This window comes from Penaeus chinensis, chromosome 19, assembly GCF_019202785.1.
Source record: "Penaeus chinensis breed Huanghai No. 1 chromosome 19, ASM1920278v2, whole genome shotgun sequence".
Lineage (NCBI taxonomy): Eukaryota > Metazoa > Arthropoda > Malacostraca > Decapoda > Penaeidae > Penaeus > Penaeus chinensis.
In genome coordinates, this window is record NC_061837.1 from 17,328,496 (window position 1) to 17,353,495 (window position 25,000).

A 25,000-nucleotide genomic window follows, 5' to 3' on the forward strand; every position below is an offset into this window, starting at 1 on the left:
CCGTACCATTGGCTGGGCTGCAGGTGTTGTAGTTTGTCGTGGTAGAAGGTCTTCTTGACTGTTTTTATTTCCCTGGCGACTGTATTGCGGAATTGTATGTAGGCGAAGATGTTGTGCGAGTGGAAGGGTTGATATTCTGTTGAGAAATCTGTGTGTGTGTGTGTGTGTGTATGTAAATTATTTATTTATTTATATAATGCACGCGCATACTTATATATTAATGATAGATAGTCTCTCTATTTGTTTTATTTTTTTTTTTCATTTCATACATTTTCTCCTCAAATCTATAGGTCTTCATTTACCCTTTTCCCAAACACAGCTTTAACTCCACACTCAATCCCTCAGACGTGAGCCTCAAAGACCTCCAACTTAGCGATCTCAAGTTCGAGGTCATAGCGAGGAGAAGCGGTCATCTGCTGAACAAGCCCGTAGCTGACCTCCTCGTGCCCTTGAGTAAGGTCAAACTCGAGGCGGATAAACCAGTCACAGCCTTGGAGCCTTTGTGCCTGAGGAAAAAGGTATTTTTTGTCGTTTTTTCCTCTTTTTATGTTTAGGTTTGGGTTGCTTGTTTGTAGTTGGTGACAAGTGGATGTGCGTTTGTGTGTGTCTTAGTCGCTGTGTTTTTTTAGTCTTGTGTGTGGAATTTTTTTTATTGTTTTTGTTGGTGTGTGTTATGTGTGTTTATGTCTTCTTATTGTTATGTTTGCCTGTCATCTTGTTTGTGTGTGTATGGTTTGTTTGCACTCTTATTATTAAGTTTGCAAGCTCTTATTTGTGTAGTTAAGAAGTCTTGTTTATGTCAGCGCGTTTGTTTTTACTGTGTACGTGTTTTTATATGTGCTTTTTGCGTACGGATTGTGCTTGTTTCCCAATGTATTTGCTGGTTTGTTTAAATGTGATTTTGTTTAGTTGTTCTAGATTTTTGTTTGTGTATGTATGCTAGTTTGTAAAGCGCTAATTTTTCTCAGTTGACTTTTGTTTGTGTTATGCGTGGGACTTACTTCCTTTCGATGTGTTTGTTTCTGTCTTTATAATGTGCCTTTGTTTGTGTATGATTTGATTAGTGAATTATTATTCTCTTTGGATCGTGAATTATTTAATGTTAAAAAACACATAGTTTCAAATGACAAAAAAGTCTCATAGCATTTAAACATTCACTAATCTCACCCTCACACCCCACTCATCCCCAACCATACCCCAACCATACCCCAACCCACCCACCCACCCACACCCACTGCACCCCCCGATCAACCCACCCGCCCACTCAACCCACCCACCCACTCAACCCACCCTCCCACCTCCTGCATCCACACCCTCGCCCATCTCCCCCAACCCACACCTCACACCCATACCCCTACTTCTACCCCCCCCCCCCCCCCAGGACGCAGCTCCAGACCGGAACGGGCGAAGAGCCTCGGACGCGAACTGGGGCGAAATCCAGGTCTTGGCCCAGTACAAGGAGACCGGGAGTTCGCAGGGAAGAGTGAAGATCGTGGTTCTGAAGGCGCAAAGCACGGTGGTCAGTGCGAAGGTGAGTCGGTGATAACGATGGGGGAGAGTTATGCTTGTAAGGATGGGGATGGTGATGGTGATGGTGGTGGTGGTGGTGGTGGTGGTGATGGTGGTGGTAGTGGTGGTGGTGGTGGTGGTGATGGTGGTGGTAGTGGTGGTGGTGGTGATGGTGGTGGTAGTGGTGGTGGTGGTGGTGATGGTGGTGGTAGTGGTGGTGGTGGTGGTGGTGATGGTGGTGGTAGTGGTGGTGGTGGTGATGGTGGTGGTAGTGGTAGTGGTGGTAGTGGTAGTGGTGGTGGTGGTGATGGTGATGGTGATGAGGAGGAGAGGGAGTAGGAAGAGGAAGATCCTCATCAGTATAAAAAATAACAATAATAGTATTAACAAAATCATAACAATAATAATAAGAATAAGAAAATGAAAAAAAAAAAAAAAAAAAAAGGATATTGATAATAGTGAAAATGATATTACTGAAAATGTTTTTGACAGCAGTTACAAATAACCATTACTACTACAACCATCATTATCATCATAATTACCATTCCTAATACCTCTCTAACTGGCATATATTACCATCATTACTAACTCTCAGTAACAGCGCTCACCATCACCATCATCAGTGTCACCACGCGATATGGACAAAGGCTGCCTTATCTCTTTTCCACGAACCCTGACATTTTCGTTTTTAATACGTTATTTTCCTCTGCATCCTGTTTTTGGCGTTGCGTTTTATCCTCCTTGTGGACAAAGAAGCATTTTTTCCTCCTTCTCTTTTTCGGTATTATATGGATTAGCTTTAGCATTGTGATCATCAACAATGTTTTTATTCCTTCATTTATATAATGATCATTATTATTGTTGTAATTATTGTTATCATCATCATCATCATCATCATCATCATCATCATCATCATCATCATCATCATCATCATCATCATCGTCATCATCATCATCATCGTCATCATTATCGTTAGTAAGTTAGAAATAAAGATAAAAATGATGATAATTATGATAATGATGACTGTGATGAAGATGGTGATGATAAGAATAATGGAGCTCGTGTGTCTGCAGCGACATCATTTGTTTGATGTCACTAATAAACGCACAGATTAAATGTGAAGGAAAGCTGCCGTTGTGAACTGCCAACCCCGCATTACTAGCCACTAGCCAATTTCCATTCCCGCAGCTAGGAATGGAAGTAAGCAAAAAGCATTCGCTGTCTGACCCTCTCTCTCTCCTTGCTTGTCACTCGCATTTGCCTTGTCTCGGTGGCGTCTGAGGCACATTCTTTTGATAATTATTTTCACAAAATAACTACAGTTGAAAATACTAATGTAAATTAAAAAGATAAATCATGAGGCATAAAACTCAAAAAAACAAAAAAAAACAAAAAAAACAGAAAAGAAACGTAAATAATTAAAGAAAGATTAAACATGCATAAAATGTGTCATCTTGTACTTAAAGTGAAATCGAAATACAATTTATATTACCGTAAGTGAATTGAAATATGAAGATTAATAACATCAATAAAAGTGTTTTAAGAAAATGTACTGTAAAGATTCATGATAAAAAATATTCATAAAGACCGTTACAGAAAACCAGAGAAAGAAATGGGAGACTATCATAAAAATAACAAAAGTAATAAGAGACGTGAAAAAATATATATATATATAATAATAGTAACTATATTGTATTATTATTATTGCTATTATAATTAACATTATTATGATTATAATCATTATTAATGCTTATCGATATCACCATTATTACTATCATCATTGTTACCTTTTCTTTTATCACCATCATCATCTTTATTAATAATATCCTACCATTATTTACTAAGATGTGCAACAGCGAAACCTGATGTTAATTAATTACCATGAACCAAACCGCCCAAAATCAAATCACCTCATTGGCAACCCATGACCATCGCCATCATAAGAAATAATCCATCGCCATCTATCGATAAATTTTCGCCAAGTCCTATCGACCAGCCAGCGAACCAATACAACACAACTTCACACACACACACACACAAAAAAAAATAATAACACTAATAATAACAACCACCGAACATGAACACAACTTCGCCCAAAAGTTAATAATAACACGAATAACAACACCCACTTCCCCGCCAGAATTCGGGCGAGTACCACGTGGAAGTGATCATGAGGAAAGGCGAGGAAGTGCAGGAAGTTACCACCACAAAAGCGGCGCTCGGACTGAAGCCGGTGTGGAATGCGCCGTTTATCTTCGATGTGTCGCAGGAGAAGGTGGGTGGAAGGGTGGCAGGGGGTGTGTTTGTATGGGTGTGTGTGGGGGGGAGGGGGGGGGGCTGAGTGGGTGGGTGGGAGTGGGAGTTGGGAGAGTGTGAGAGGGAGTTGGGTGTGTGTGTGAGAGGGAGTGGGTGTGTGTGGGAGGGAGTGGGGGTGTGTGGGAGGGTGTGTAGGTGGGTGGGTGGATGGGAGTGTACATTTGTATGTGTGTGTGTGTTCCTTTGTATCTATTGTATATTTTGATTTGTTATTGATTTATGTCTATGCTTCCTTCTCTAGCTTCTGCATGTGAATTATTGTTGTTTTTCGTGTGTTTGTTATTCCTACTAGTTGATATTTATATTTTTCGCCTTTTTAGCTTCTTTTTTCTTTTCATTAACAATTTTCCTTATTTTCCTCTTCCTCTTCCACATTCCTCTTCCCTTTCAGACCGTTTTTACAATAAGTATTGATTTTATTTTATAAATTTTGGCTTCCTAATTGCTGAAAATATTGTTATCAATTGTTGTCGTTCAATATTGTAGTTGCATTTGCAATAAAATTCCGAAAAAAAGTAAAATTACTATTATTGAATATTGCTTTTTAAAAATGTTCATAGTATGAGAATGCTTTATTTGCAAATGAATTTCATGCTACTGAAATTGTTTTCTTAAAAAGGAAAATGTTTTGATGGAATATTTCTTCTATATATGTTTTCAATATTTCGTTCTGCATGCTTTATTGTATGTTTATCAATCTCTCTCTCTCTGTCTCTCTCTCTCTCTCTCTCTCTCTCTCTCTCTCTCTCTCTCTCTCTCTCTCTCTCTCTCTCTCTCTCCAAGAAACAAGAATTATTGAAATACATGGAGTCAATTTAACCACACGCAAATCAACGAGAAACATCTCAGTCAGCTCTCAACCGCCTCTCCTTTTTTCCTTTTTTTTCTTGGTCTCAATCTTTAACCACCTCTACCGTTTTCTTTTATAGGTTTAAGCTTCAATCACTCCTGTTTATTTAAGTTTAATCTCCAACCACCTCTCCGTTTTCTTTCCTAGGTTCAGTCTTCAACCACCGTTCCGTTTTCTTCAATCACCACTACCATTTTCTTTCTTAGATTTAATATTCAATAACCACTCCCATTTTATTTAATCAATCTTTAACCATCTCCACAGTTTTCTTTCCCAGATTTAACCACCAACCACCTCTCCCGTTTTTTGTTTTTTTTCTCAGATTGAATCTCCCGTTTTCTTTCCTAGGTTTAATCCTGAGCCACGTATCCCATTTTCTTTCCTGGGTTTAATCCTGAGCCACGCCTCCCGTTTTCTTTTTCTAGATAAGCGAACACTGGATAGAACTCAACCTGATACGCCTGGGATGGACCAAGAGGAAGGCGACCCTCGGCCAAGCCTTCCTCGGCCTGGGCACGACGCCAAGGGGCTCCCAGCACTGGCAGAGTATTGCCGAGTGCCCGGGCCGGGAGGTGACCCTGTGGCACCCGGTGGTTCAAGAGGAGTGAGGGAAGGAGGGATGGGGGGAGGGAGCAGGAAGGAAAGGGGGTAGAGGGGGGGAAATGAGGGAAGTGAATAGGTAGAGAGAGGGAAGGGAGGAGGGAGGAAAGGGAGGGAAGTGAATAAGGAGGGAGGAGGAAGGAGGAAACGATGTGAAGGAGGGGGGGGGGGAAGAAAAGAGGGAAGGAAGAAAGGAAGGAAGAGGAGAAGGAGAGGAAAGGGGAAAGGGAGGGAAGAGGAAAGATGACAAGGACGGAGGGGAAGGGAGGAGGATGTGGGAGGAAGAGGGGAAGGGGGAGGAAGGGAGTGAAGAGAAAAAGGAGCGAGGGAGTAGATATATCGAGGATTGGAGAGGGAGCGTAGGAGGGAGAGAAGGTGAAATGTAAGGAAAGGAGGGAGCGAGGAATCTGGAAAGGGGGGGTGAGGGAGAGAATTAGGCAACGGAGGAAGAGAGGGAGAGACTAAGGGAGATGATTAGAGAAAGGGAGCAAGATGAAATGAGGATGAGGGATAAAAGGCCAAGATATTAGCGGGGATGAGTGAGTGGGAGATGGAAGGGAGAGATAATGTGAAATATAAAAAGGGCGTGTGGGGGAAGGGGGCGTGGCAATGCTTATATACACATTTCACATTTTTCTATAACCTGTTCTTATATACTCTATGAAATAAAGACTATATTATATGATTGTATTTCTTCGTCCAAATATGGGTGAATGCTTGTAAATAAGGAACAGTATATATAATATGTAAATATTGCGTGTGTGTATGTAAGATAGATTTTATAACACATTCTCGATTTAAAAAAAAAAAAAAAATCCATTTTGTATATCAAATGGTAAATAAAACGATACAACTAACACATATAAACTTTATTTGTAAAATTGGCACATCAACCAACTAAAAAAAAGTTTTATTTGCTTTATTAATCAGCATTATCTTATTTGTACCCATATTTTCCCTTTAATATTTTGTTGATCTTATCAATCCATTGTTAATCAACTTTATCAATGTTCTTTGTGTACTAAGTATAAAACATAGCAATAGCATAACTTACATTGTACTTTCTACATTACGTAACTTTTAATTGCATACCTTGTGTCTGTGTACTCTTTAAAATTCATAATTAAATACAAAGTAAAAAATTCAATAGGCCATCAATTATATGATACAGAAATAAAAAGTTATTCAAGCATAAACAAGCTACTGATTTTTCACACTGACTGATTCTCCAGTGTTGTTAATTAACTTTTACACAATGATAGCAGCTTTCCCAATGTCCTGAGTTTTTATACCATGAACAACAGTGCCTTCAGCGCTGTCAATTAACTTTTATTCATACAGAGTCAAGAATTTTTTATCTGATGTTTATTAACCTCTACGTCAAAACAACAGATTCTCCAAAGTTGTACTCATTTCTTTATATAATGACGGCAGTTTTTTCGATTTCAGTTAGCTTTTACAGAATACCAACCGAGTCACATCGATTTTGCCAATAGACTTTTTCTTATACAACAACAACAGCCTTTCCGATGTTCTCTCCGTGGAACAGCCCGATGAAGGCCTTAGGCATGTTCTCGAAACCTTGTGTGACTGTCTCTTTGTATTTCAGCTTGCCCTGTTCAAAGAAAAGGACATATTATTCTGTGGATTGGTAAGGCAACAAAGGAATAAGATTTTTTTTTTTTAAATAAGGGTAGTGGAACAAGAAGGGAAAGGGACGGGGAAGAACATTGACAGAAAAATATCTACTTGGATTGACTTGTAAAGTTTTTGACGGTGTAAAATATCTATGGATCTTCAATGATGGAAATGAGTATGTAAAATTAATATGGATTATATTACATATGGATATTAATCAAGCAGTTCTGTTTTCACATATATTGATATTTATCTTTTCATGTTTTAGAAAATCCTACAACCAGCATAATCCTTGACTCATATATGCTGATCACTTAAACACTGGAAATACACTTCCCTTTCTATTACATTGTCTATACGTGATGCCTGTAATGCTTATCTTTTCCGATTTATGTGTCATACTTTTTCTGTCCGGTACCAAGCATAAGAATAAACTAACATTTATACCATCATACCAAGAAACTAACAAACACACCAGTGCATTAGAATACACCGTACTAACTCCTTCTTTGATCAAGCAGGATACAGTCAGAAAGATTGTAACAAATGAAAAAGGACACTGAAATACTTACCAAATATACCAATATTCTTTGTGAACAAGTCGACTATTCTCTGGAAGATACTCACATATATGCAATCACTCTAAGATTAAAGACATTACAATATACCAAGATACACTTAATCATCCAAGGCAGGGTCTTTTAACCTGGGGTCCATACATGGGTTTCAGAGTCACAGTTAAAAATATTTGCATTAACGATTTTTTTTGTGTACCTCATATATATATATTTGTGTGTGTGTGTGTGTGTGTGTGTGTGTGTGTGTGTGTGTGTGTGTGTGTGTGTGTGTGTGTGTGTGTGTGTGTGTGTGTGTGTGTGTGTATGTGTGTATGTGTGTATGTGTGTGTGTGTGTGTGTGTGTGTGTGTGTGTGTGTGTGTGTGTGTGTGTGTGTGTGTGAATAAAAAAATCTCAATAAGTCAATAGGGAAGAGGGTCCATAGCTTTTATCAGATTCTAATCTAATCTGATCTAATCTATCTATGCTAAAAAAAAAAAAAAAAAAAAAAAAAAAAAATACTTACACACTGATATACGGGCACAAGCTAACCTTCTTTCTGTCAGTAGGAGCATCCACAGAGAAACTTACCTATATATGTCCAATCAACTGTAACATCCACAGAAACGTACTAACACGCATACTAGTAAGTAGACATACTAACCTCCTGCACCCACTGTTTCAACTGCGTGAGTCCCTCCATCCAGCGGTTTAGCCAGCGGTTCACCAGGAAACCTTCAATGCGCAGTTGTCTGGTGATTATGAGAGAAGCGTCGAATGGACCTGTTGGAGGAAATTCATTGCTAAAGTTGACTGGGGGATGCGCCTGGAAGGGTGACTGGGATTATTAAAGTCTGGGCGAATGTAACCCGACCGACTGAGTTATTTCTGTAAAGGGAAGGTAGTGAAATGATCCTTTAAGTGTGAAACCAAAAGGGGCTAGTGTCATGTCATTATTATATGAAGATGGAATCCAGGTGGATTCTAGTTTTACAGTGTGGGTTTTTATACCATAGTATCAACACGGTAGTGTGTTTTCTTCTTTCATGCTGTCACATGTATATTGGTACATCCTCATTATAGTTGTAATCAATATTACCTTCCTCACCATCACTGCCAGTATATATAATCAATATATTCATGATTCATTACTTTTGCTTTTAACTTAACATGTCACTAATATGCTTATGATTATCACTATCATAGTAACCATCATTATCGCCCTTACCATAACCACAATCACGCTCATTATCCTAACAACGCCCCTTCATCATTTTCTTAATGACCTTATCAACATATCATTACAACCACCATAATCATCATTGCCACCAAGCTCACCTTCATTCACCCTCATCAAAACATAACCACACATTACATACTATTAGCAATCAATTTCCCTTGGTCTTTGTTCTCGTTGTTGTAAGTGGAGATCGCGCCACAGACCGAGATGCGGGCGTGGTCAACCATGTGTCGAAGGGCGTGGAGAGTGAAGTCGCCGCCCACCTGAGGAGAACATGAGGGGAAAGTGAGTTATCAGTAGTTATTTCTGAGGAGGATTATACCTTTGAGGAGAATAAGAGACGAATATGACAGACTGATTAAGAGTGATTAACATTGAAGTGAATATGAGGTGAAAATGAGACATTAATAGACAATGTCAGAAAATAAGAATATGGGTGATGATGAATGAGATTACAGTGATTTACTAGCGGATTATGAAATTGCACTTGAGAAAAGACACCGATTTAAACGTGATTCTCTAGTTATCGTAACAATAAACTCATGGCATTCACTGGAAAAAAATCACTTTAAAAGAGCTATATAAATGTATAAAATAATAAAGAATAAGGTCCCCCCCCCCCCCTCTCTCTCTCTCTCTCTCTCTCTCTCTCTCTCTCTCTCTCTCTCTCTCTCTCTCTCTCTCTCTCTCTCTCTCTTTCAGTCTTTCTCGCCCCCCCCCCCTCTCTCTCTCGCTCTCTCTTTCTTTCTCTTTCTCTCTCTCTCTCTCTCCCACTCTCTTTCTTTCCACCTTTCTCGCATCATCTCTCTCCTTTACCCCTTTTTCTCCTACTCTCCTGACCTTTTCCATCTTACACTTCACCCTATCTTCCTCTCACCCCCTACCCCTTCCCCATTTTTTTCTCCCTTTCTCTCATACTACTTTCTTTTCTAATCCCCCCACCCCTTCACTCCCTGTCCACCCCCCTCCTCCCTCCAACCTCCTATCCTCCTCTCACCCCTACCCCTTCCCCTCCCCTTCCATCTCCCCTCTCACCCCTCCTACTTTCCCTCCTATCCCTCCCCCCCACCCTCTTTCATCCATGCACCCACGCCCCCCCCCCCCCCCTCTCATTCATCAACTCACGCCCACATCCACCCACGTCCACAGCCAGCCACGCCCACAGCCACCATCCACCCACGCCCACAGAAAACCATGCCCACATTTACGACGCCCACAGCAACCCCCTCACCCATCGACCCACATCTGCCCACGCCAACCTCCACCTACATTGTCGAAATAGCAGTGGATTCCCCCCGGCGCCGCCTTCTTCAGCTCCTCGTCGACATTGGCGGTTTTGTAGTTGAAGACGTGGTCGGCCCCGAGCTCCTTGACCCAGGCGCACTTGTCCTCAGAGCCGGCGGACGCGATGACCTTGCAGCCTGGGGGGAGGGGGGCGGGAGTTAGGTTTTGTATGCGTATTTGTTTGTGTATGTGTGTTTGTTTGTTTGTTTGCGTGCGTGCGTGTGTGTGTGTGTGTGTGTGTGTGTGTGTGTGTGTGTGTGTGTGTGTGTGTGTGTGTGTGTGTGTGTGTGTGTGTCTGTGTGTGTGTTTGTGTGTGTGAACATATATGTATATGTATATGCATATGTATATACATGAATATATATGCCGTATACATAGGCCCACACACAAAATAATATCATACATACACGCATAGACACATACTAACATACATTCATACATACATAAATACTTGTACATGTCAAAATTAGCATTGTAAACCGTGTCCACAAGCCATTCCTCAACCTGCCTTTAATCTTGGCAATCTGGACCACGGCGCTCCCCACAGCTCCGGCCGCAGCGTTCACCAGCACTGTCTCTCCCTCTTTCGGGTTGCAGAGCTCGAGGAAACCGAAGTAGGCGGTGTTTCTGCAATGGTTGAATGGGCGGTGAGTGTGGGTGGGTGGAAGGGGTGGGAAGGAGTGAGGGGGAGGGGGGGGAGTATCTGGTTAGATATATATTTTTTTTCTAGAGTGAGTTTTCTTTAAGAGCTTGGGAATGAAAGTGTGTTCTATATATCATTGAAATATAACTCCCTGTTTCTTCGTTTTCTCTAATTCAGTCATAACCTTCAACCTCTTTCTTTCTTTGACTGTTTTCTCTCTTTACTCTAAACATTTATTTATTTTCTCCCGTTTTATTTTATTTTCCTTCTGATTCTTTTTCAGTTCACTTCCTTTCCTGTTTTCTTTTTTCTGTTCGATTTCTAGTCCTTTGTTGTTTCTAAACTATTTTACCCTTCTCCTCTTCCTTTCTTCTTTCTTAAATTTTCCATTCGTACCTGTTCGTCTTTTGCTGTGCCTGCTCATCTACAATTAATGCTTCCTCCTCTCCCTTTAAACTCGTCCTCTTCCATTCCTACGTTACCTCTTACTCTCTTCTGTCTCCTCTTTTACTCCTTCCCTTATCACCACCCTCATATTCCCTTCCCTCCTCCACTCTCCCTACCAACCCACTCTTTCCCTCCCCCTTCCTTGCCTAATTACCTACCTACCCACTCTAGCTTTAAATCTTGCCCTCCCACCTCCACCCTATTCTCTTCTCTTCTCCTCCTTCACCACTTACCTCCCAACCCACTCTATCTTTGCCTCCCCCCCCCCCCCTACCCTCCTACCTCCACATCATTCCCTCTCTTTCTCCCTCCCTCCCCACTTACCTACCAGCCCACTCTAACTCTTACCCTTTTCCTTCCTCCTTACCCTCCCACCTCCACCGTATTCCCTCCCTCCTTCCTTCCCCACTTACCCAGGCATTCCAATGACCCCAAGACCTAGGGTCTTGGACATACCACTCAGGTCAGGCAGAGGGGAGTAGGTGAAGCCGATCTTCTTCAGCTCCTCCGCCTTGATGTGGGTGTGGGACCGCCAGCCGGTGTAGCACATCATGTACGAACCGACCTTCCACGACGGGTTCTTGCTCTCGATAACTCTGGGGGAGGTAGAGGATACAGTAATGGAATGCAACTATACAGTGTACATACAACACAACGGGTTCTTGCTCTCGATAACCCTGGGGCAATACAATAATAGAATGCAATAATACAGTGTAAATAGTACACTACGGTCTCTTGTTCTCGATCACTCTTCTGGGGGGATAATACAATAATACACTGTAATGTATTTTCCACTGCGGATTTCTCTTAGAATACAACAATACAGTGTAGATGCAATAGTGCAATGTATCTTCTACTGCGGGATCTTGCTCTCGATTATTCAGGGGAAAGGGTGGGGGATACCATTATACTGTGTAAATGGAATAGTGTGATATGTTTTCTACTTTGGGTTCTTCCTCTTGATTGGACTGGGGGAAGAGGGGAAATACAATGTTACAGAGGAAATATAACAGTATGATGCATTTTCCACGGTAGGGGTCTTGTCCTCGATCACTCTGGGGGGAAGTTAAATATTACAGTACAATTATACTGTGAAAATACAATGGTGTTATGTACCTTCCACCTCGGGTTCTTGCTCTCAATCGCTCGGGAGAATGGGGGGGGGGGGGGAGAACTCTAACAGAAGACACTAATACAAATAAAGCGATCGAATATCTCTTCTACTGTAATTCTTCCTCTCGATACGGATAAGGAAATACATTAATGCAATACAACTGTTCAATGTAAAAACAACAATATAATGTACTTGAATGAGAGGTAGCAATATAGAAGAATGCAACAATGCAATGTAGTAAAGTACAAGTACTTGTTGCAAACCTAAGGGAATAGGGACTAACTCAGTAGTTAGAGTTGAGGAAATATATTACATTTACTTTAGAATCCCCTAATAACTTTAACCGGTTTTCTTTTTAAACATCAAAGAAAACTATTGGGGTGACTAATATATTAATCAGCTATTTCGGTATGAACGTGTGGGATATATGAATACAGTACACACACACACACACACACACACACACACACACACACACACACACACACACACACACACACACACACACACACACATATGGTGATAGACTGATTCCCAATTTCTCATCCTAGTTACATGGTAACGCTGAGATAATTAATTACAACAGCAGCATCTCCGTGCAATGAAATAGAATAACTTGTGTCCACGTATGCTCCCACTAGACCAGGGGTTCCCAAACTTTTTGTTCCTCAGTACCCCTTAGGCTTTTTATAGGTTCCCATGTACCCCTAACACTAAAAATTAAGCTTAATAGTAAAAAAGGACATTTTAATATTTTAATTATTTAAGTCTGCATGTTTAGAAATTTCAATAAAGGTGGTGCTAATCAACACAAAGAAAATGAGAAAAGTGCAATCTGAGTGCAGATTACAACACCATGTATTGTGCAAGTAATTGTTTCCTTCAGACCAAATGTACCCCCTGAAACGTGCAAATGTACCCCTGGGGGTACATGTACCCCAGTTTGGGAACCCCTGCACTAGACAGTAAACCATATTTGGTTTTGAGGTGCTAATCTTTTTCATTGCCGTTCAGACTAACCAGCCGCCACGATGTTATGTTCATAATTCTGTCGAGGGAAAGCACACTTGGAAGGATAATTCACAGCAAACCGGCGTGAGTCTTATAGCTTAGAGGCGAAGAAGCATTTCCAAGTTGAAGAAGGTCATCAAATCCCAGTCCTTGAACCCAGAACCCGTAGTCACTTCTCTTGGAACTCTAAAGGCGCTCAAACACCAAATTGTTTCTAAACAGAAGGCTGCTAAGTACGCCTTCTCAAAGTGTCCTACGTTGGATACCATTACCTCCGTTGTATAGGCCTACGTCGTTCTCGCTCAAGAGTGATAGACAGAAAGCCTCTCATGTTTCCGTATGAAAAAAGGGTGATTCTAATGTAGCAATCCTTGTAGACTGGCATGGGGTTTTGTGGCCATGAATCAAAAGGTCCGAGATCTGAACACCCCTATTGTGAGCTGTATCCCCCACAGTAGACAACAAAAATATTAAGATCTAGTAATTTTGTGGTATTGTATGTTTATCAGACAATACTCCGTACTCCGTCCCACTTCAAAAAAGAAAAAGCTGGCAACTCACGCTGGGCTCTGTAATCCTTCCAATCGTCAAGTTATTTTTTTTTTCGGGAAAAATAACAATATCGCGTTGAAGAAAGTAAATTTCAATAGATAAAAATCCAGACATATGTAAGATCAAGATTCGGATGATTAGAATAAAGTAAAGCGAATCAGAGTACTCGAGTTGCCAGTTTTCCCTTTTCTGAGACTGGTTGTATGATCAGTTGTTTTGCGACCACCCGCTGAATGCTCTTGAAAAAAACAAGCCAACCCGTTCTATGCACAGCAGAGCACCTTATTATTAGACAAAATTAGTGAAAAAACACAGCAGTTTTCTAAAGTGACACATCATAAGGGCTATCTAGGAAACGGTCCAAGCATGATATTGAGAATTTGTGGTCTGATCTAAAATGACGTGTATATATAGTGCGGGCGCCTCTTCTCTGCAGAAAGTCGAGTTTTGCAACTGACATGAATAGCCGCCCAGCATTTTTTTTGTGTGTGATTTTTTTGTGTTATGATTTTGGCCTCTTACCTTTTATCTCTTAGAAGATACTAATAATGATAATACTATCCATGCATCATTAGCATCATGATATTGATAATATAATAATTTTAAAGATTAATGAATTAATTATAAAGCGAAGTATTCAATATGTTACCTTTAGATAGACAGAGAGATAGGACTAGATTTTGTGTAGATTCTAAATACTTAGGTAAATGGACTGATATACTGATAGATAGATTAATAGAAAGACTGATATATATATATATATATATATATATATATATATATATATAGAGAGAGAGAGAGAGAGAGAGAGAGAGAGAGATAGTCAGATTAACAGACAGACAAAAAGAGACAGGGACAGAGTAAGAAGAGAGAGAGGAGAGACAGACAGACAGAGACATATTAACAGACAGACAAAAAGAGACAGGGACAGAGTAAGAAGAGAGAGAGGAGAGACAGACAGACTGAGACAGATTAACAGACAGACAAAAAGAGACAGGGACAGAGTAAGAAGAGAGAGAGGAGAGACAGACAGACTGAGACAGATTAACAGACAGACAAAAAGAGACAGGGACAGAGTAAGAAGAGAGAGAGGAGAGACAGACAGACAAAAATAGACAGGGACAGAGTAAGAAGAGAGAGAGGAGAGACAGACAGACAGAGACAGATTAACAGACAGACAAAAAGAGAGAGGGACAGAGTAAGAAGAGAGAGGAGAGACCGAAAGCGACCCCGACCAAGCAATGCTCCTCACCGGGCCACTTGTCCTCCGACCATAACGCTTCCCACGGGAATCATTCGTGCCCGATACCGCATGTAAGGGTCGACGCTCAAGCACTCGGCTTCGATGATCACATCTGAGGGGAAACAAAGGGTTTTTTAGTAACAGTTTAATGCATTGGTACAAGCATACAAACCTGTATAGAGGCACAGTCTCCCACCCGTACTCTTATATTTGCCTCTCGCCTTTCCCCTTCCTTTCTCTTCCTTCTCTCCCCTCCCTTCCCTCCCTCAATTCTTGCCCTTCCCCTGCCTTCCATTCCCCTTTCCCTCCCTTACCCCACTCCTTCCCTTCCCCTCCCTCCCCCTTTCCCTTCCTCGCCCCTCCCCTTCCCTTTCCCTTCCTCTCCCCTCTCCTCCCTCCTCCTTCCCCACCCCTCCCTCCCCCCCGTATCTTCTCCCCCTCCCCCCCCCCCCTCACCTCCTTGCCCGCACGCCGGCAGCTCCTCCTCCTGCAGCTTGAAGTCCTCGAGAGTCGGTTCCCCGAGCGGCCTCTTCGCCATAACCCAAACCTTGGCAGTCACCATCTTCGTTAGTGGTCGTTCGTGTTCTGAAAGGGAAAGAGTGTTGCACGTTATTATAATGTTTATGTTGGGGTTAGTTTGGGATGAGATGTTTCCTTGTTATTTTTGTTTCAGTTTTCCTTAATTTTTATTTTGATATTGATCCGTTATCTACTTCGTCGTATTGTTTTTCTTTGTCTTCGGAATATTAAACTAGCAGAGGGGTTTCCACCTGTTAGATATCTGATTATCGTCTTATCTTCGCGTATTGCATATCGTTGCACCGAGATGCAGTGGGTTCGATCGGTCATATACATTTACTTTTTTGTGGCTCCCCATGAAAGGGATAGGCCTATGGCACTCTGAGCCAGGATCTTTGGATCAGTTAGGTACATCCTTATTGTTTGTTTCCTTTCGTTTTATTTAACAATTGACTCATTTTGTCTGTAATCTTCCTCCTCTGTACACCGAACGCCATGTATAGGCCTATAATTATTATATCTTCCAACGGTTAAAGTTCCTTTTCCTTTTCCTATCCCTATCATCATCATTACCATCTTTATCCTCATTATACCATTATTACAATATTTGAAAAACGTATGAGGTCACCGCAACCTTCGGAGATACACACATGACTACATTCGGATATAAGCCTTAACAATTGCACTTTGTTTTGCGAAGGGCAGACATTTTTTCATCGTATTAAATGGCACACATTGACAATACGATAGGTTTGTGTGGAGGTGGAACAAACCGATAACAACCCTAAGTTATAGGACGAAATTGTGTAGTAGGACTGTGCTAATACTACTAATATAAATAACGATAGAAACCATGATTGCAATGAGGATGATAATATTTGTAAAAATATATGTTATGAAAATAACTATTATCATACTAATATTATCGAAATGATAGTAGTACTGATAATAGTAATGATACAAATGTCAGCATCATGGATACTGGAAACGATGATATATATTTGCAGACAACATAATGTGACATCATATCTTTCGAATTTCCTTTGACCAAGTAAAACAAAGTTCATCAGCTTTGTATAAGATATGTTTTCTTTTTATCCATTCCAGAGAGAGAGATATAGAGAAGGGGGCGGGATTGAGGGAGAGAAAGATAGAGGGTGAGAAGGAAAGCAAAATAGGAGGATTTATGAGGGGAAGAATAGGAAAGAAACGAACAAAAGACGAGGAGAGGAAATAGAAGACAGACAGACAGACTTTCACAGCCTAACATTTGGTATATACCCAACACTATCGGCACTCTGTACATACGCCAACGATCCGCGCTACGCAATTCGATTCCTCTAATAATTATTCCGAGTGTAACTGATCAACGCCCCTTCCCACTCCATGCCTCCCACTCCATGCCTCCTATTCCATGCCTCCCACCCCATGCCGCCAACCCCATGTCTCCTACCCCCATGCCTCCTACCTCATGCCTCCCACCCCATGCCTCCTATTCCATGCCTCCCACCCCATGCCGCCAACCCCATGTCTCCTACCCCCATGCCTCCTACCTCATGCCTCCCACCCCATGCCTCCTATTCCATGCCTCCCACCCCATGCCGCCAACCCCATGTCTCCTACCCCCATGCCTCCTACCTCATGCCTCCCACCCCATGGCTCCTACCCCATGCCTCCCACCTCATGCCTCCTACCCCATGCCGCCAACCCCATGTCTCCTACCCCCATGCCTCCTACCCCATGCTTCCCACCCCATGCCTCCCACCCCATGCCTCCTACCCCATGCCGCCAACCCCATGTCTCCTACCCCCATGCCTCCTACCTCATGCCTCCCACCCCATGCCTCCTATTCCATGCCTCACACCCCATGCCGCCAACCCCATGTCTCCTACCCCCATGCCTCCTACCTCATGCCTCCCACCCCATGGCTCCTACCCCATGCCTCCCACCTCATGCCTCCTACCCCATGCCGCCAACCCCATGTCTCCTACCCCCATGCCTCCTACCCCATGCCTCCCACCCCATGCCTCCTACCCCATGCCGCCAACCCCATGTCTCCTACCCCCATGCCTCCTACCTCATGCCTCCCACCCCATGGCTCCTACCCCATGCCTCCCACCTCATGCCTCCTACCCCATGCCGCCAACCCCATGTCTCCTACCCCCATGCCTCCTACCCCATGCTTCCCACCCCATGCCTCCCACCCCATGCCTCCTACCCCATGCCGCCAACCCCATGTCTCCTACCCCCATGCCTCCTACCCCATGCTTCCCACCCCATGCCTCCCACCCCATGCCTCCTACCCCATGCCGCCAACCCCATGTCTCCTACCCCCATGCCTCCTACCCCATGCTTCCCACCCCATGCCTCCCACCCCATGCCGCCAACCCCATGTCTCCTACCCCCATGCCTCCTACCCCATGCTTCCCACCCCATGCCTCCCACCCCATGCCTCCTACCCCATGCCTCCCACCTCATGCCTCCTACCCCATGCCGCCAACCCCATGTCTCCTACCCCCATGCCTCCCACACCATGCCTCCTACCCCATGCCTCCCACCCCATGCCTCCCACCCCATGCCTCCTACCCCATGCCGCCAACCCCATGTCTCCTACCCCCATGCCTCCTACCCCATGCTTCCCACCCCATGCCTCCCACCCCATGCCTCCTACCCCATGCCGCCAACCCCATGTCTCCTACCCCCATGCCTCCTACCCCATGCTTCCCACCCCATGCCTCCCACCCCATGCCTCCTACCCCATGCCTCCCACCTCATGCCTCCTACCCCATGCCGCCAACCCCATGTCTCCTACCCCCATGCCTCCCACCTCATGCCTCCTACCCCATGCCTCCCACCTCATGCCTCCCACCTCATGCCTCCTACCTCATGCCGCCAACCCCATGTCTCCTACCCCCATGCCTCCTACCCCATGCTTCCCACCCCATGCTTCCCACCCCATGCCTCCCACCCCATGCCTCCTCCTCATGCCGCCAACCCCATGTCTCCTACCCCCATGCCTCCCACCCCATGCCTCCCACCCCATGCCTCCTACCCCATGCCGCCAACCCCATGTCTCCTACCCCATGCTTCCCACCCCATGCCTCCCACCCCATGCCTCCCATCCCCACCTCCTACCCCCACGCATCTACCCCTGTCTCCCAACCTATCTCCCTCCCTCCCTATCCCTTCCACATTATTACGATAATAGTAACAGCCATGAAAAAATAGTACTAACATACGCAGAGTATATTAGTAAGGCCAATAACGATCGTGATAAGGAGAGCAAAAGAAAATCTGTCAATAGTAACCATGATAGGATATTAAGAGCATGCCGAGATCACCAGACGGAAAGTGACAAGTTATATTTCCTAATTTTTACAAGGGAATCGCTTTGGATGACTAGATTCCCTATTAAACCTACACCTCATGCAAGATACTATAGTTTTCCTTGTTTTATAGTAATAGGCATAGTTGCTATTAGGCAGTACTACAGATGCATTCTTGCCTTGGATAAGTGCACATGAAATTTCTAGAGTAGGCCATTCCCCTCTCGCATTTTTTCGCTGCCCGGATATTTCCCCTTCGTTTTTGCACGGCAACCCCCCCCCCCCCCCTCTTGTTTTATTTCTGTTTGTTTCTTATATTTTTAATTCTGTACCTAAACAAAGTCTTTCCTACCATGATTTTACAAGGAGAAAAACTTTCCTGCCTGTTTCTTTGCGTATCGTTAAGAGGACATAATCTGCATCAGACAGGTACACCACTATTTCTTCTTCCTCTTCTACTTCTTTTTCTTCTACTACTCCTTCTTATACTTATACTACTATTCCTACTACTAAGTGCTAGTGCTACTACTCCTATTAATACTACGAATGCGACTATTAGTATGCCATTGTTCCCTCATATTGGGTTTGTTATGTTAAGCGAACATATATTTGGCTTGACCTCGATTCCCCGAGATCAAGCCAGTCGCAAATATCCTGCGCTTCTAATTCAGTTTTAACAAGATATGTGACATATCATATACAAAAGAAAAAACTTTCAACTACCTTCTTGTTTTTATAACAGGAAACAAACCGTAGTATTAAATTTCTCTGGCAAAGTGCTTCTAATTCTTATCCTCATTTTAGACAAAAACCAATGTTAATATACATATATATATATATATATATATGTGTGTGTGTGTGTGTGTGTGTGTGTGTGTGTATATATATATATATAAATATTATGGATAGCCCAAACTGCAATGTAAAGAAACGTGACTGGTTTCGTCCGATGAGTAAAATTTTGCAACAATCAATGAAAAATGTCTGCCTTGCAAAAAATCGTTGTCAGATCCATGCCTCATATCTCGTTTATTTTCATGTAAATTCGTCCATCGCCCCAAAGGAAAAGTACATTAGACTGGCCTTTCCGGAGGATACGTCTACAGCTGATAAAATCAAGTGGATGAGGTAGGTCAGCCAGCTGCCGCCCCTCCAAGAGGAAGGCCCGCTAGACATGGTGCAGGGGAAATGGATATCCTCTCGTTATGTCTATGTAAAGAGGGAACAACAACAATACGTAGCCCTCATGATTAATGGGACTTTCGCAGGAATTTCTCTGCAAAATAAAGACGACTATAGACCCAAAGGCAAAACATACGGGGAATACCTGGTTACCAGGTTTCCGAAGGAGGCCGCCGAAGAAGAAGCACTGCATCTTCCGGGTGTTTTTAAAGCTCGGAGGATCTACAAGGAAGGACAAGCCCTGAATAGAATCGTCATTGTATGGAGTGGAGAACATCCGCCACCCAAAGAGTACAAATTCTTTGGACAATACATAGAGTCGAGCTCCATTCGACCGTGGAGCTCGGATGTTGTTGTTTGCTACAAGTGCCAGGGGTACGGCCACGTAGCAAAATATTGCAGGAAAGAAACAGCCTGTGCTGTTTGCGCAGAAGCTCACCTGACGAAGGACTGTCCTGCACATAAAAATGAAAAAGACAATGACAATGGAGACACTGGCAGCATCAGCATCGTGAAGAGGTGTATCAGGTGCGGAGAGCAAGGCGTGGCGGCCTGGCACCGCAACTGCCCCCACAAACCGCCGCGCGCACCCCCCCCCCCCCCCCTGCTGCCCCGACCGTACCCATCGACCGCGGAGCGGCGATGCCCAGCCCAGCCGCACCCCACCCAGTGCCGTGTGACGTCACCAACCCACAGGCATTCCCGCAACTGCCAGGGGGATTCCCCATCCCAGGAAACAGTGCCACAGGAGTGAACAGTGATGAACAAAACAAGGAAGTGATTGAGGATATAAGAAGCTTCAGGCAAGAACTCGCTGAAATGAGAAAAATGATTATGGAAATAAAAAGTGATCGGGGAGTAGCCAGGGAAAATATGCTTTCTAATGATGTTAGTAATGTTGAAAATAGGAATGAAAGCATCAGGCAAGAGCTTGTTGAAATGAGAAAAATGATTATGGAAATAAAAAGTGATCGGGGAGTAGCCAGGGAAAATATGCTTTCTAATGATGTTAGTAATGTTGAAAATAGGAATGAAAGCATCAGGCAAGAGCTTGTTGAAATGAGAAAAATGATTATGGAAATAAAAAGTGATCGGGTAGCAGACAGGGAAAATATGATTTCTGATGATGTTAGTGATGTCGAAAATACGAATGAGGTCTGTGATAATGTTATTACTCAAGATACCATCGACGAATCATCTAAAAACGGTGACGACAGTAACAGTGAAAACAACGCCGACGGAAATATGCAGGAAACGGACGAACTATGGGACATCACTCAGAAAATGATATCAGGTACGGATTATACGTATAATATCAATATGAGGAAAGCGCGCAGAATCAGTGTAAATAAACAAGATGCAGCACAGATATGTAATGCTGTACAAGAAATCTGCAAACTAAAGGGCTTCATCAAACACAAATTTGACCAATCAGCTAATCATAGGGTGTGATGGGGGACAAGAAAATAATTACGTTTCTCTCATGGAATATACGTGGTGTCAACCGTAGAATTAATGACTTGCTCTACTACATTCATAACCATAATGTTGACGTTATCTGTCTACAAGAGCCCTTCACATCAGCCACTAAAATAAAAACCGCCCCTAGAATTAGAGGGTACCACTCCTATACGAACACAGGGATGACAGGCCTATTGACTTATGTCAGTGACACCATACCGCATAATTTGGTGCAGAAAGAAGTCTGATGACAATAATGTGCAATATCAGCATTTACACATTCGAACAGCCTCTGGGTTTTTCTCTCTGTACAATGTATACGCAAGGTGTAGAAAGTTTCAAACTGATTCACTGCCCAACTTTCAGAATCACGGCACAATATGCATGGGGGATTTTAATGCTAGGCATTATACATTTGGAGACAGTCAATGCAATGAAAATGGCGAAGAGTTCCGAAATTTTGTGAATGATAGATCTATGATCGTATATGATACAGACAGGAAAACTCACGTGGCGGGGGGTAGGCTAGATTATGTAATAGGAAGGGATCTTGTGCATGGAAACGTCAGAAGCATGCTTGCAACAGAGCTAATCAGTGACCACTTTGCAATAGTAACGAGATACGCTGTTGATAATAGTCCATCTGCAAAAACAAATAGGCTTAAAATTTCTATTCCTCCTTACCTTGAGCACCACTTTAAATCACGTATTTATGACTGGTATAACGATTACACAGTAACGAGTGTTGATAAATTCTCCATGGACATGATGAAAGTGGTCACTGATTACTACAACACCTGGGTCTGTCCAAAGAAAACCTTAAAGAGCAACAATTCACAACGCCTAAAACAACCTAAGTGGGTCAGTGACCCTACACTATTAAGGGAACAAAAGCGAGTTCAGGAGCTATGTGATATCTACAAGCAGGACAATACACCTGACAATCTTATTCAGTTTCTTAAGGATAACAAAAATCTACGGGATTTAAAAACTCTTTTTAGAAAAGAACACTTTGAACAGTTCCTACAAAGCATAAACAATAACACCTCAATGTCTGAGGTCTGGAAAAAATTAATCGACTCTCAGGCAAAAGAACTAACACCCCGCAATTCCATAGTCCTCTTGCACAAGCAGACATGCTCCTTAGTCAATGGGCTGGAGCGTCCAAATTGAGCTCACTTCCCACAAATATTCAGAACCACCTTAGTCAGTCTAAAATTGCACGTAAATTTGCCATTGAGATTGGATGTTCTGAGACAGACCCTTCAGACTTTGCTGAGATTACTGAGTGGGAGCTGAACAATGCACTGTTCAAAGGAAAAGCGTCTGCACCAGGTGAAGATGGAATTACCTATAGTGTCCTCCGCCTTATAGCTCAGGTACCTGGTAATCCCCTTTTGCACCTGTGCAGGTTAAGTTTGTCAGAAGGTATTCTGCCTGGCCTCTGGACGCGCAGTCTAATCATCCCTATACCGAAACCAAACACTGATAAATACCGCCCAATCTCACTAACCTCATGTGTATGCAAAGTTCTAGAAAGGATAATTTTGAACAGACTCAGGTACAGGTTGCAAGGTAAATTATCTCACAGACTGTACGGATTCATAACGGGACGAAGCACACAACATTGCTTTGCAGAGTACTACTCAAACTCTAATCCAGGGAAGCACACTGTTTTTCTTGACCTTAAGTCAGCTTTTGACATTGCAAACAGATAAATTATCCTAGAACAATTAGTAAGCTTTGGCATCCGGGGTAAATTATTGAGCTGGATTAGAATGTATCTTTCGAACAGATCTGCAAGTGTCTTGTTCAGGGGAGTGAGAAGTTCCACCACACAATCTTTTGAACTTGGGACGCCACAGGGAGGAGTTCTCAGCCCTATGTTGTTCAATGTCCTCATGCACAAGCTGGTGGCAGATATTCCACTTGGGGATGGTGAATCCATTATATGCTATGCTGATGACATATGTGTCAAAGCATCATCACAAGAGAGGATGCAAATAATTCTCGACAAACTCACAGCTAGGGCTCATGAGTGTGGATTAGTCATATCCACTGAGAAAACAATGGCTCTCAATCCATGTATCATACCCCTACCCACTTTTCGCATAGGTGACCAAGAGCTTGACATGTGTCATAAATATAAATATCTCGGGGTGAACATAAATGATGCAGACCTGATCCCTTCCCTGAAAAAGAGACTCTGGGAGAGACTGAAACCGTTGAAAGTTCTTGTTGGAAGAGAACATGGCATCAATGTTAAGCTCGCTAGACTGTTTTACTTGGCTTTTATAAGATCAGTTGTAGACTACCATGCACTGCACTTGTTGCAATGTAAGGAATCAGAAATAAATAGCTTGGAGGTAGTGCAAAATGAAGCCATGAGGATTATCCTCGGCGCCCCGAGAACAGCAAGGATAGTAAACATGAGGTCGGAACTTAACCTACCATCCATCTCTGATAGAATAATATTTATTTCCACTATATTTGGGGTCAAAGCTCTGAGGGAACCCTTGTATCTTTCAGACTTCCAAAAACAAATGCAGCATAAAATCACGCAAGCAGACGTGACTAATCACACACACGCGCGCCCTCTAATACACAAAATCTCCATGAATATTACAAAGCTCAATGTCCCAATTAGTAAAATACCACAAGGTCGATCCATTCCACCATGGAAAAATTCAAAATTGATCGTGCACCTTACGTGTCTACCACAAAAAAACAGTGTACATAACTGCGTGTTACAACAAATTGCATTAGCAACGGTGAAGGAACACACAGAGTCTATGGGCGATGATGTATATGAGTGTTACGTTGACGGATCCGTACAGTCTGGATACAAAGCTGGTTGTGCTTGTACTGTATACAAAAATGGCCTACTAAAACAAGTTAATATGAGAGTGCAAAATTGGGCCAGCACTACACAAACGGAGCTGGCAGGTATACTCCTTGCAACGGAATTCGTAATGTCTCGGGGCTCTGGAGTAGTTTTCTGTGACTCTCAGAGTGCTCTTCGGACACTAAATTCTTTCAAAGCAGGTGGCGGTGAGGAAATTGTGAATTGCATTAAGCGTAACGTAACTTGTGCAATAGAGCGTAATTTTAACATTCAATTTGTATGGATACCATCTCATGTTGGCATAAGCAAGCACGACCACGTCGACAAATTGGCGAAGGAAGCCTGTAGCAAAGATACTGTGAACATAGATCTTGGGATGCCTCTTGCTAGGGTTGCACATATATTGAAAAGTTCTCATAAGGAAGAACTAGTAGATCTGACAAACACTCAAAGGCCTGAAAGATGTACCATAAGGCACTACGATCAGTATAGAGATAGCAAGCCCTCCTATGGGTTGCACCGAAGTCAAACCAGACAATGTGACGTGGTTATTGCCAGAATACGTTTAGGTTACAGAATGTATTGGTAACTGCACGGTGCAAAAAGTGCAGATGAAACTAAATGTAGACTGTGTAACGAAGAAAACAAGCGAACGCTTGAGCAT

At 42.9% G+C, this 25,000-nt stretch overlaps 3 protein-coding genes across 4 annotated transcripts in view; 2 read left to right on the forward strand and 1 right to left on the reverse strand.

Moving 5' to 3' along the window:
• The window catches only part of LOC125035248 (synaptotagmin-10-like), a 13,306-nt gene extending 8,015 nt beyond the window's left edge, over positions 1–5,291 (forward strand). The window contains exons 3-6 of the mRNA XM_047627515.1: positions 346–518; positions 1,382–1,531; positions 3,650–3,784; positions 5,101–5,291. Coding sequence (XP_047483471.1) covers positions 346–518; positions 1,382–1,531; positions 3,650–3,784; positions 5,101–5,283 — 641 coding nt within the window. The 3' untranslated portion in view covers positions 5,284–5,291. The remainder of the gene's footprint in view (positions 1–345; positions 519–1,381; positions 1,532–3,649; positions 3,785–5,100) is intronic.
• An 838-nt stretch (positions 5,292–6,129) lies between these two features.
• Positions 6,130–25,000, reverse strand: part of LOC125035393 (prostaglandin reductase 1-like) — a 23,777-nt gene continuing 4,906 nt past the window's right edge. For both annotated transcript variants that reach the window (XM_047627759.1, XM_047627760.1), the window contains exons 2-9: positions 15,460–15,588; positions 15,013–15,115; positions 11,497–11,679; positions 10,502–10,620; positions 9,979–10,130; positions 8,849–8,972; positions 8,134–8,252; positions 6,130–6,890 (exon numbers count right to left, since the gene is read on the reverse strand). In XM_047627759.1, coding sequence (XP_047483715.1) covers positions 6,780–6,890; positions 8,134–8,252; positions 8,849–8,972; positions 9,979–10,130; positions 10,502–10,620; positions 11,497–11,679; positions 15,013–15,115; positions 15,460–15,565 — 1,017 coding nt within the window. In that variant the 5' untranslated portion in view covers positions 15,566–15,588 and the 3' untranslated portion in view covers positions 6,130–6,779. The remainder of the gene's footprint in view (positions 6,891–8,133; positions 8,253–8,848; positions 8,973–9,978; positions 10,131–10,501; positions 10,621–11,496; positions 11,680–15,012; positions 15,116–15,459; positions 15,589–25,000) is intronic.
• The window catches only part of LOC125034935 (proline-rich extensin-like protein EPR1), a 27,385-nt gene continuing 19,293 nt past the window's right edge, over positions 16,909–25,000 (forward strand). The window contains exon 1 of the mRNA XM_047626982.1: positions 16,909–18,593. Coding sequence (XP_047482938.1) covers positions 16,909–18,593 — 1,685 coding nt within the window. The remainder of the gene's footprint in view (positions 18,594–25,000) is intronic.